Source organism: Ammospiza caudacuta, chromosome 2, assembly GCF_027887145.1.
Source record: "Ammospiza caudacuta isolate bAmmCau1 chromosome 2, bAmmCau1.pri, whole genome shotgun sequence".
NCBI classification, from domain to species: domain Eukaryota; kingdom Metazoa; phylum Chordata; class Aves; order Passeriformes; family Passerellidae; genus Ammospiza; species Ammospiza caudacuta.
This window is the reverse complement of record NC_080594.1, coordinates 42,317,126-42,329,671: the sequence shown is the minus strand read 5'-3', so window position 1 is coordinate 42,329,671 and position 12,546 is coordinate 42,317,126. Positions and strand designations below refer to the sequence as shown.

At 47.9% G+C, this 12,546-nt stretch overlaps 1 protein-coding gene across 1 annotated transcript in view; it reads right to left on the bottom strand.

Annotated features, from left to right (window-relative positions):
- AMOTL1 (angiomotin like 1) overlaps positions 1-9,803 on the bottom strand; it is a 54,366-nt gene extending 44,563 nt beyond the window's left edge. The window contains exon 1 of the mRNA XM_058824923.1: positions 9,716-9,803. Coding sequence (XP_058680906.1) covers positions 9,716-9,758 — 43 coding nt within the window. The 5' untranslated portion in view covers positions 9,759-9,803. The remainder of the gene's footprint in view (positions 1-9,715) is intronic.
- Between the last annotated feature and the right edge of the window lie 2,743 nt (positions 9,804-12,546).

The window sequence follows — 12,546 nt, the reverse complement described above, 5'->3', positions numbered from 1 at the left end:
CTTGACATAAGGATGAAACTTTTTACAGGGAAAACAATCACTCACTGAACAACCTCCCCAGGGAGGTGGCAGACTCCCCATCACTGGAGGTTTTCAGTATGTGATTAGACACTGTCCTAGATAATCTCATCTACATTGTCTCCTTCCTTCAGAAGGTTAGATCAGATGATCTGTGAGGTCCCTTCCAACCTGGTCTGTTCTATGCTTTTGTGATTTTTACTTTCTCATTTTTCTGAGAATTTACTAATTTTGTAAAGAGAGGCTTCTTGAGATTCAAACTTTGGAAATGAGCATCTTCTGGCTGCAAGTACCCTGGCACAACAGGCACACAGCAGGCTCACTCTCCACTCACCCCACTGGTTGTCACAGGTTTTAGGCTAAGGAATGGGAATGGTCATCAATCTCTAACCCCAGCCCCTTGCCAAGGACTTGCTTGAGCAGGAGGCAGAGTGCTCAAAGTGGCACCAGTGGTGCATCTGGCCATCCCTGTGGGGCAGGAAGCCCACAAGAACAGGGATCCACAGCATCTCACTCTGCAGGAAAAACAGTCATCCATGAATTATCTGGATTTATTAATCCTAACTGCTTGGTTTGTGCTCAGCTAACTGCATGCTCCCTGCATACATCACACAGGTCATCACTAGCCCCATGCAACTGCATGGAGCAAGGCAGCAGGGGGATGACAAGGGGGGGCAGGATCCAGCCTGTCATTTCTACAGGCACGAAGATACTATTTTCTTCTGTGCCAAGAGGAGAGGAAATAGGCATTTCTGAAAAATGTTAATGAATTCATCACTTTACCATTCATATTATGCATGAATGTGTATGGCAGTTATCTATATTTAGAAAGCAAGAGGGAAAGATTGCTTGCTTGAGTAGATCTAAGCCATATATGTACGTGAAAACAAGCATAGGAGACTGGTCTGTAAATTGTGCTGATGCTGACACAGACCCAAGAAAAATCTCAAGTACACTAATTTCCAAAATTATTGGCCTTTTCTGGTAGAGAATAGGATTAAAGACACCCTTCGTTGTTCCTCCACACACACAGTCCTGCCTTGGAATTTGGAATCCTGTATGCAACCAGTGCACTTCAAACCCGAGCTTGTTCTATGAATAAAAAGTAGATTGGGGTGAAGCAAAGAAAACCTGCACACCCAAGGAAGAAGACAAGCAGCTTCAAGACAGGCAACATGGGCAGACAGCAGATACTAGCTTGGCCCTACCACTCACCAAAGAGAATTCAAAAGAAATAAACCGTTAGTAAAATTGCAGCCTCGCCTTCTGCATTTCGAGTCTGTAGGCACCCTTGGGTCATGGTTTCAAATCTTACAAGATGGAGAACAAAGACATGTTTTTTTTCTTTAACAGGAGCAGAAATTCTCACCTAACCACTTTTCCCTGGTTGTTGTGGCAGAGCAATATTCTACTAAAATCAGGACTGGTAAGTGCCAGCATCTGCCAAACTGCTCAGTTTCTGATCTCTATTGTATCACAGTCAAAATCAAGTAGCCCCAATCCAGGCAGAAACTACTGGACTGTGCTGTACCCATGTTGATGTTTTATCATCATAAAATGATGTCATGATGTTTTATGATGTTAAAAATGATGTAACAATATTTTATGTTCATTCACAGTAGGTTTTAATAAAATGTCAGCTGTAACTGACACAGAAAACCAGTTTCCATGTAACACAGAAAACAGATGCCAATAGATAAGTGCTTGGCACACAGCCACAATCCAGATCATGGACAATAAGGCACCACTTGAAAGCTTAGTGGAACCTCACAAGACATTTGAAGCAAGGCACAAGCCCTTTTTCTTTCTCCCCTTGCTGCCACTGGAGCCTTCCAAACCCCAGCTCCCCTCTCTCAAGGGAAAGGCTTTATTACATCCAGTTCTGACATGGTGCAAGGCACCCATCCAATGGTTAGGGACTTGCTCCTTTTCCCAGACCTCCTCATTCCTCTACAATGGTCACCAGAAGAGCAATTTTCATCCTTACAACTGATTCCTAGTGCCAGAGCAGTGGTGCCCAGCAACCAGGAGTTAAGAAGCCAGTTGAGGGCAACCTAGAATGAAGATCATCACCCTGCCAGGGGCACGTCCCTGGGGAATGGCTCTTTACCCATATCTAGCCCAAACAAGCCACAAACCACAGCTGCTGCAGCTGCTGCCCCATGTTTTGTGGCAGCCACTGCCAAGAAGAACTGACCTCATCATGCCTGTAGGTGCCTGCAGGCAGCTGCCAGCTGTGCTGTGCCTTCTGCTCTCGCCCTCCCAAAGCCAGGCCAGCCCCCTCAACCCAGAATGCCAGGATGCAGTCCACTCCACAGACATCATGCCTTCAATTGCCATGTATCTAATGTCTCTTACAGCCATCTCTATAAGACATGAGCATATTGCTGGCCCAGTTCAGTCCTTGCTAAATTGGGCAGCTGCTCCAGGCCTTCATTTCTGCATCTCTACCTACTCTCCTACATCTAAGGGACTGCCTGACACCAATTCATTTGTTTTTCCTTTACTTTTAGATAAGCATGCATTCCACTGTACAGAAGCAGATGTACTATCCTGGAGGTTACTGCACAGCAGTGCAATTCATTTGAAGATTCATAACTATTCAAATGAATCAGTTGCTAAGATTAACACCAGACAGTCAGCCAGGACCCAGAGACAGTGGAGCAACACTTAAATATTTCCTGTTTCTGATGTGGCTTCAGTCTGGTTTTGAAAAGGATCTAAAGCAAACCACATAGGAAGCTCATTGCTGGGACATGAGAGGAAAGCCATGTTTTTAAAGCAGTAACAGCATCCCCAAGAAAGAAATTTACAAAAACAGTCAGAGAAGATGGTTTTCTTACAGCCAAACTGTACTACTACTCTCACCTTCAGCAAAACACCGGAAGATGCCAGTTGTGAAAACACAGCTTGCTGCTATTGAGAGGCAACACCTCAAGGCAGAGCCCAGGTAATGAGTTTCTGCATCACACCCACTGGCCACCCAGGTAACATAATGTGGCTGCCCGCAGCACAGCCCATGCTGCTGGCATGTATGACTCCTCTTCTAGCACCCTAAAGCCACCCAGCCAAACAAAACCACAGAGCTGACCTTCAAAAATTTCTCTTTCAATCTGTACTCTACTGACCGAGTGGTTCAAAAAAGACTGACGTGTTTCAAATATGATCCGAAGTAATCACCTGAAATTAAAAAGTAAGGAGGCTTTACACTCTCCTATAAACCCTGCCACAGTAAGTAAGGGAAGTCCAAAAATGACAGGAGAAAAATTACATCATTTCCAAGCCCACATCTGTCCTTCTGTATCACAGCTGTGCCAAAAAGGAGGATAAATACCTTATTCGACATTTAAAATATTTTCTCTGCCCTGCCGCTGCATAAAAACTTCAGGTCCAAAAAGGAAGAGAATTATTTAAGGGAAATAACAAAAGAACAGTAAAGCACTCCATGGCCTAGGGGGCAGCACAAAGGCTGTGCCATGAATTGCCCAGAGTGCACCAATTAGTTCCTGCAGTGGGTCACAGGAACACTCTCTCCAGGATGGACACCCCTCCATGAGCATCCTGGCCCATGAACCCTACTTTCTCACCTAAGCATTAGCCCAGCCATACAGCCATGCCACTCTCCCAAAGCTGGGAGGAAGATTTGAGTTTCCTTTGCCACAGAAAAAAATAACTCGCATGTCTCACGTATTGGTTTAAGTATAAAAATTGGACTTCTAACAATGTCACAAGGGATGCTTTTGGTACCTCCAACTGCACTGGGATTCTTTTGCAGCCACAGCTCCAAGGAAGTGCAGGGACTCAGGCAGCCACTGGTGATTATTTTCCATCAGCAGCTCCCCAGTCAATGCACAAGTTTTCTAGGTCACTTCTGGGGTGCCTGACTCATCCTCACACCCCATAATTCTGCCTGGGAACCTTGCATCTGCGGCCAGGGCTCCTCAGCCCTGCGAGGACTGAACAAGCACCACTAGTATCACTTCCACAGGAGCAGAGCAATATCTTGCAGGACAAAAATCCAACATGCATAATGCACACCAGATGTGAGTGAGCAGCACCTCTCATTTCCCACATGAAAGCGAGAGAAGCTGCACCCCTGTGCCTGGCAGGATTATCAGACCAAGCTACACCTCCACAACTCACCGCTCTGGGGAAAGAGATCCTCATCCCAGTATCACCTCCAGGATCCACGTTGTGCTATTCCCCTGCTCAAGAAGAGTTTCTGGAGTCACCCATCCTTGGTACTGTCATTTCACTCTCCAGAAAGTGCATTGTCCAAGAAAGCACGAGCAAGACTAATGGGACTAGGCAATGAAGTCAGCCAAACCCCGTCTTTCCCAAAGAATTGTGCTAACACGTCCAAATTTAACTGCCTACAAGGATGAACATTTTCCATGAAACTTCAGCCTCACATGCTTATTTTCATATATGCTTCCCTTCAGCAAAAACCAAAGCAGGGGAGAATAAAGCCTATGAGAGAAGCAAAGCAAATGTGCTTGGAAAGCAGCTCCCAAACCTGGCATGAGATCAGATGGATACAGGCAAGAGTGGAGCCAAGCCTGTGTCCCCAGGAGATCCCCTCGGATGCCCACACTTCCCCGCCTTCCCGATGGAAATCAGGTGTGTGGCATGTAGGGGCAAACAGTGCCCATCACCACTCTTTCATCTGAGATGCTATCAGGTTTTATAATGCTAGAACATTATAAACACGCTGGTTTTCCCCCCTGACCCAGGCACACCCCAGAAGAGAGGCAGGATACAGGCAGAGTATTCTCATCGTACCTCCAGGTGCCAAACATTACCTGGGCTGATGGAGGAAAGGATGCATATTCCTTAGGAAGCTGCGTTCGGCTTTGCAAAAATATGTGCATTTTAAGGTCTCTCCATATTATAAGTGACACATTTGCCTTTGCAGCTATAACATTGAGTCTACAAATACATCCAGCCCAAATTTATTCGAAGAATTGAATCAATAATTGAAACTCTTGCTTTGATCAAAGTGCCAGTGGCACAATGACAGCTCATGTCAGCATTGCTGCCCTGAGATGAAAGGATAAGTATTATTCAGAGCTGAAAGCAGGGGAAGAAACTCCCAGTAAAATAATGAAATACAAAGGCTGACATGGAGCTTGCGAGTGAGACAACACTTCTGCTACAGCCACACAACTTGTCAGCCCAGCAACTGTCTGCAGACATTTTCACTACACTATAAATTCTGATTTCCAAGCAATAAAAAACCCTCCAAGATAAAAATGCATCACATAAATTCTTAGGCAAGGAAATCTTTTCCCACTGGGGGAAAAAAGCAAAATCATCATTCAGCTACAACTTACAGACAAGACACTTGTAGAGCAGGAGTTTAAGCCATGATAAATTTTGCTGTAGTTACTGCCTTTAAAAATGATCACATTACAGAAAAGCACTGGCATGATCCGTGTCACTCCGATATTTAAGCCCTTCCATTAATTAACCAGAAGTGAAATAGGACCTAGGTCTGTGGATCATTCAGTCGTAGTTCCTTGTTACTTCAAGCAACTAAGTTATAAAATTCCCTTCCTGAACTGAATAAACAGCATCCTGAAGAAGAGGATTTTTTTTCATCCTGTTAGGAGGAGGTTTTGGGATCTCTATTCCTCAGACACACACAAATATTCCTCTTGGTTCCCACTCACAGTCACAGGCATTGCTCTTTATCCATCTATGTTGGGTTTTTTTTGCCAGTGGTGTCCTTTAGGTTAAATAGCTTTCTTCCTGAGTCATTCCCACAAGCTTGCAGTGTACAAAGGAGCCTGGGATAAGGACAGAACAAAAATAGTACAAAGGCTGTACAGTACTCTCTAACTGAAAAGGCAGGCATTGAACTCTATCGTATGGATTTCTAGAGTGTTTCCATTTTTTAACACAAGCAACAAACCATCCTAGGGATCTACAGTTCTTCACTTGATCTGTGTGGAGAACTGCTCGTTCTTCACTAAGATAACCCTACACTAAGCAGAGTTTTTGCACAATTCTTAAGTGTCATAACTTAAAGCAAAAAGAAATTAAACCTTCTTCCCACCAGAATATATATTACGATTATGATCCTTCCATTATTAAAACATTACATGCAATTTATATTCAGCCACTTCTAAAATGCAGAAATTTAATAAAGGTATTACACGTAGAAGTGCTAACAAGATAATTGCCTGTAGTTCTCGCTCCCAGATGGCTCAGCTCAGATTTAGAACAGGGAAAATCACAGCAACAGCCACTGGTGTGGAGCCTTCAGCATACCAAAGCCAGCTTCAAAATGTTGCTGGTCACAAGCAGGACACATCCCAGGGAATGGGACATGTCACTAGCAGGAACCTTCTGTCTGTCTCAGGTAGCCGTCACAGGGAGGAATTTCACTAAAAGCATTTAAAATCCTTAAATCATTCATTAAATGAAATTAACAATGTCATTATTTTCCAGCCTGAGACTTGATCACTGGAGTTATCGTTGTCTAAAGCATGTTTATATTAACAACGATGTTTATATTTATATTAACCAGCATGGTCAGAGCAGATAATCCCAAGTGCTGCTCAATTATTTAACCCCATGCTATGTGTCCTTGAGACATGTCATGCCCCTGTAGATCACCCCTCTCCTCGGCTGGTGCTGCCTTGGCATGTGCTGGTGCCATTGCCCGGTTTGCACAAAAATGACATGCTACAACTACAAGATGTGGGACAGACATGCATCAGGAAAAAAACCACAGCCACACACCTGTGGTTTGACCTGGACAAGGCCACTGGAAGCCAGCAAATGCTGCAGGACCTCCTGCTGCTAATGGGATACACCATAGTGTGTGACCAAACTCTGCTCTCGCATGCACCAATCCAAACCTGGAGCAGTTTCACTGGCTTCTACAGATCTACCTGAAATTTACACCCACAGTAGCATCTCACCTACTCATAAAATCACTAAAATGACCAAAAATGGACACATACATTTCCTAAATGCAGCATTTGGACAGAAAACTTGCCCTAAGAATTTTTTTCTAAAGGTAATGTTGTTCTTGTTGCTATTATTTTCTACTTACATCTATTTCTACTTCTGCCCTGAGTGGAAGGCAGGCCGTTCCATTTAAAAATTCAAGACACAAATGGGGACCAGATTACATCTATCCCAAAGCTGCCAAAAAGCAATTGCTATATGAAGCCAAAAATCCTCCTGGGATTTTTCTCAAATCCACAAAATATTCCCGAGCACTAAACTTTCCACTGGGACTATTACATTAGCAGATAGTCTGTGTGTGAAAATCCAACTATGCAGCTGTCCTCCTAATGGTTTCCAGGACAAGAAGGCTGCACAGGGCACACACTCCTGCCTCAGCACCAAATAACATTTATACCAGACCTGGCCTTTAAAGCAAATTACATGCCTATCAGTGAGAAAAAAAGGCACCGTGGATTCTTTCCTGAAAGAAAGCTGCAATGGTCAGCAGTAACATCTCTGCATAATCCTGAAACCAGAAGAGTCTGGCTGCGCCTGACTCTCCCCAGGCTGCTGTTGGGATTCCTTCCAACCCCCTTAGGTGTGTCTTTGCAGGAGCAATGCAAAGCCTTTGGCTCTGTGCTGGCGTTTCCTCACAGAGGCGCTCTTGCAAGGAGCACTAGAGCTGTAGCCATGCATCCATCCCTCCATCCAGGCACTGATGCGCAGAGGGCTTGGTCCAGATCGCCGTGGGAGGCTAGGACTTGGAAACTGCCCTCAGGCCTGTCACCAATCCTGCAGATATCTGGACTTAGGAGAGGCCACACATGCCTCTTCGGATTGGAGCTGCCCTCCTCCAACAGCTGAGTGCTTTCCAAAATAAGAGGGAAAGCAAAGTTTCCCCTGCCAAACATTGACAGGGAGAAAAGGGGAGCAATGGACATCAGGACAAATGAGAACAGACATGCAGGTGATTGGGGAGATCCAAGTGGCCCCACACAGCCTGGAGAAACTAGGAAGCCCAGCAGCACTGTGGGGCACACACCTCCCCTATTTAACAACCTAAAACCTAAAGCCTCCCCTCAGTCATGGCTGGGGATAAGGAAGGCTGGGCAGGACACAGACCCTCCATGCAGGGCCATACCATGCACTCAGCACAGCTTCAGAGAGGGTTTTACTACAGGCTCTTGTCAACCCAATATTCCCTGCCCTCACCACTTGGACATTTCTGGATAAGGTACTTATACAATCCTTGGAAAAGCTTTTCTGGCCATTAGAAATGACTACATATATATACACATATATATGCATAAAAGTAAATATATACACATGGTCTGTTTTTATTTATATACAATATATACAGCCATATATGTCTATAGCTATGTAAATATATAAAAATACATAAACATACATCTACATCTATTTAGATATATATTTAGTATCTATATATATAGCTATATACATGCACACCTGTTAGCAGGAATGGCGCTGCCAGCTAGCTGTGCTCAGGAAAATTCACAGCAATCATGCTCACTGCCACTCTTCTCTCAGGAAGCTTTTAGGCTTATTTCTATACATAAAAAGGCATAACCTGAACTCAGTGGATGCACAAGAAGGGCCTTGCAGACCCTCAGCCACCAGATTCTCTTCTCTGGCAGCAGCTGCCCACAGCTCCCGGGATGCTCGCACAGCACCAGGAAAGAGAAAAAAAACTCTTTCCATCGAAAGAGGAAAAAGCCCAAGCAGCGACCTTCCTGTACTTAAAGCTATGAATCACAAAACCTGGCAGAAGGATTCGGGTTTAAATTCACGTCGTGGGTTTTGGGGTTTTTTTTCCTTTCAATGCTGACTTTTTTTTTTTCTAACCGGAGTTTATCTTTGTTCCCCGCATGGATAGGAAGGTTAAATATAAAAAAGTTCCCTCTCACCATCGTCCTGCAACAACAACGTAAGAAAGCGCTCTCCTGGCGTGGAAGGCCCCTCCTGCCTGTCCCCTGCGGCCGGCGCTGCCGCGGACGAGACGAGGCGGGACGGGACGGGACGGGGCCGGTGTCCCGGTGGGTGCTCCGGGGCGGCTCCGAGTGACAGCCCGGCGCTGGGGACCGCGGGGACGCCGCGCTCGCTGCTGCGGAAACGGCAGCGGCCGCGCCGAGCGCCGCTGGAAACATTCCCCGCGCTCCCGGCCGGCGCTTCGCTCTTCCCGGGAGCGCCGGGGCGGCGAACCCCGGCGTGTTCCCCCGTCACAATATACTGCGGACACCCCGCTCCGAATCGGGGCTGTTTCGGGGCGCCCCCCGCGCTGCTCTGCCCTCCCGGAGCGGGGAAGATTCCCGGGGAGGACTCCGGGAGCGGAGGAGCGGCAGCAGCGGCGCCCGGCGGGCGGCGGCTCGGGTCTGCCGGGGCGACGGGCGGCTCAGCACGGCCCCGGCCCCGCTCCCGCACCGCCCGCGGGGCAGCCCGGGGCAGCGGCGGGGCGCGCTGGCTCCGGGAGCCGGCGGAAGGCTGCCCAGGCCTTCCCGCATCCTGCCGGGAGGGCGGCGGGGCACGGCAGCACTCACGGGTGGGCATGAGAAGCAGCACCGCGCCGCGGCGCGATCCCCCGCACACACGTGGGCACGGGCACCCGCACCCCCCGTGCACAGACAGACAGACAGACAGACACACGTGTGCGCGAACATGTACGCACGGACACGCAGCCGAGCGGGGACACACGGACACCGTCTCCCTCCCCCGCCATTACCTCCGGCTCCGCGCCCCGCCGTCCCCGGCAGCACGGCTGCCATCCGCGCCGCTCCCCGCCGCCGCCGGGCGCGCTCCGCCGGCCGCCAGGGCCGGGCCGGGGCGGGCACAGCCGGGGCGGGGCAGCCGGCGGGGCGGGGCCGGGGCGGGCCAGGCACCTCCCGGCGTGGGGCGGCCGCTGCCCGCCCCTCTCGCCCCTCCTGTCGGGGATGGAGGGGGGAGGCACGTTCGGGGGAGCCTCGCACCCCAAGTTGGGGGCTCGCAGCCCCATCCGGAGCCACTGAAGGCACCAGGGTACGCCCGGGGTGAGCCTGTGTGGCAGCACGGCTGCCCCGCCTCATGTCTGGGGATGCTCGGCATCTAAATCCCGACCTAGAGACCTTCACAGACTGCCCGGTCCCTTGCGGGACAGTTGTTGGGGGTTACGCAGCAAAGGCCATGAATTAACTCTAGGCATCCTCCTCGTGTCCCAGAGCTCTAGCTTCTCCTTGGGCATGGAGGAGCCGATGGCTGTCGGGCATTCACCGGGGATATCATTTAGTTCCTAGACTCAGGGCCACGTTCCTGAGCGCAGCCCCTTGCCCTGCTGCCCACCTGCTCCATCACACGTCTTTGTGGTTTGGCACACCAGCTCCACGGGATGAGCGTTCAATAGGGCTGAAGTGACCCACTGCTCCATCTCCCCAGACCACTCCAGCCCTCCTGCCAAGGGTTTGACAGAGGGGACATGGCAGAAGAGCTGCTCTGGTGTTTGCACAGCACTTCATTCCCATCCCTGCAGCCATGATGTGGGCACAGACTAGGTTCGGCAATCCCAACACACTCTGTTCCCAGCACTGCCCCATAGGGTAGGCATCTTTTGGGATGAGTGGCACTGCCAGGACACTGCTTGGATTTCCCCATCTCAGTGCTTCAACCTATTTCAGCCCAGCAAGCTGCTCAGTGATGCCAGGATTATCTATTGTATTTGTACTTCTTTCTCCCAGGGACTGATAAGTGACTTCTTCCTCCTCAATACTGTGCCAAATGGATAAAGACAGGTAGGAAGAAATGCAGCAACAGGCTGAAGAAGGAACCACTCACTGTCACCACAGCCCCATAAAGGGGCACAGCAAGAGAGGAACACGCCCAGTGCCCTGGCCACAGGACTGGATGGATGCAGAGAGGACTCCCAGCAGCTCCAGGCACCGGGAGAGTGCTGGAGGTTCACAGCAGCCTGAGGCATTGGTTTTTGCATCATAAAACCCAGCTTTGCTCAGAGTTTGAGTTTTGCTCAGATGCAAGACAGAGGGAAGCTATAGGATATGAGAACAGGCAAAGAAGGATAAAATATTCAGTGGTGAAATCAGGTTCCTCAGTTCTTGCATCTGAGCATTTCCTGCATCTGAAGATCTCCCATGACAGAAGTTACCCCAGAATGATTTTTTGCCATGTGAGCTGGGCATCCTCAGAGGTGCCCTTCCCTCCATGCCTGTGTGCAAGGCGAGGTGCCAGTCAGGTGCTGCAATGTCTCTCTGAAGCTTTGAAATGGAAACATCTTTTACCTGTCTCCATGAAGTCACCTAATGCAGAGTGGGGTTATGCTCAAACAGGGGAATTGCAAATATGCTGCTTTTTGAGGTGGGGACAAGGGGAACCATCACATCGTTGACCACTTCAGGAGAAAAACTACAGGCTTAGGGTACCAGACTTGGATTAGAGATAAATTTTCTGTTCCTTTGTCATCTGCAGATGCCCTGAGTGTGTGGGAGAAGATTAAGCCCAAATTCAGGTTTTTGACTGCCTAAATCCTCTGCAAAGTCATGGAGAGTCTTGACAATAGTTAGACACCTCAATCCCCAAGAGGACCTTGCCTTGGATTTTTCAGGTTTTCCTAATCTTAGCTTTGCTTATAAGCCCAGATGAACCATGAACCAGTTTAGTTGTAAAATGAAGTGAAATTTTGCCTTTGCTTGTTAAGGGCCTGTTCACTGTGGCAGATGAAGTGGGATGAGGGCACTGCTGTCCAGTGAGCCCACTGAGTCCAGTTTAAAGTGCCAATTCAAGCACTACATTTTTTCATGTTCCAGCTGGATCATTTGGTTGGGCAAAATGGGACATATTATTTCTGTTATTCTGCTTTCCAGTCTGTGTCATGGGGGCCTGGGCACAATCTGGCTCTACTGCCCTTGGCCAAGCAGATCCAACCTCTTCAAGGGCGTATTTTTGTTTCTCATTCTGGCCCCAGGGTTTGTGCTCCCCTTTCACCTAGTGAAAATTATCAGTGGTGATTTTGGTGCTAGAAGAACAAATATATCAAGGAAAAAAATTATCTGCCAGCTTGTCTTTCAATAGACTTGCAGGGACCTGGTGAACCAAGATGCTATATTCCCAAGGAAAGGATTCCTTTTTTTCTGCTGAAGTAAAAGTATGGTTTCAATTTTCTCTCATGTTATTAGTTTTCTGGTGTGTATTTCCACATAATTTTCAAAATCCTTTTTCCTGTTCAATTTCATTTTGATTCGATAAACTGGTAAGTGGCCACAAAGGATGGCAGATTGGAGAGGGAGTTCTCTAACCTCTTGTGGTTTGATACATCTGATAACCTCTGGGGAGCTGTGTCTGCCCAGGAGGGCAAGGCAACTGCCACCCAAGCTTCTCTCCTTTGCAGCTCCAATATTTTAATGAATTTCACATATACTTAGTAATTTGTTCATTTATATATTTTATAAATAAACAATTCGGTCAATTTGGGAATAGCTCCAGTATTTTAATATTTACTTGCATGTTTGTTTGTTTGTTTGTTTGTTTTATGTCATTCTAAGGAATTTGGGGCAGGAAAGAAATTTGGTT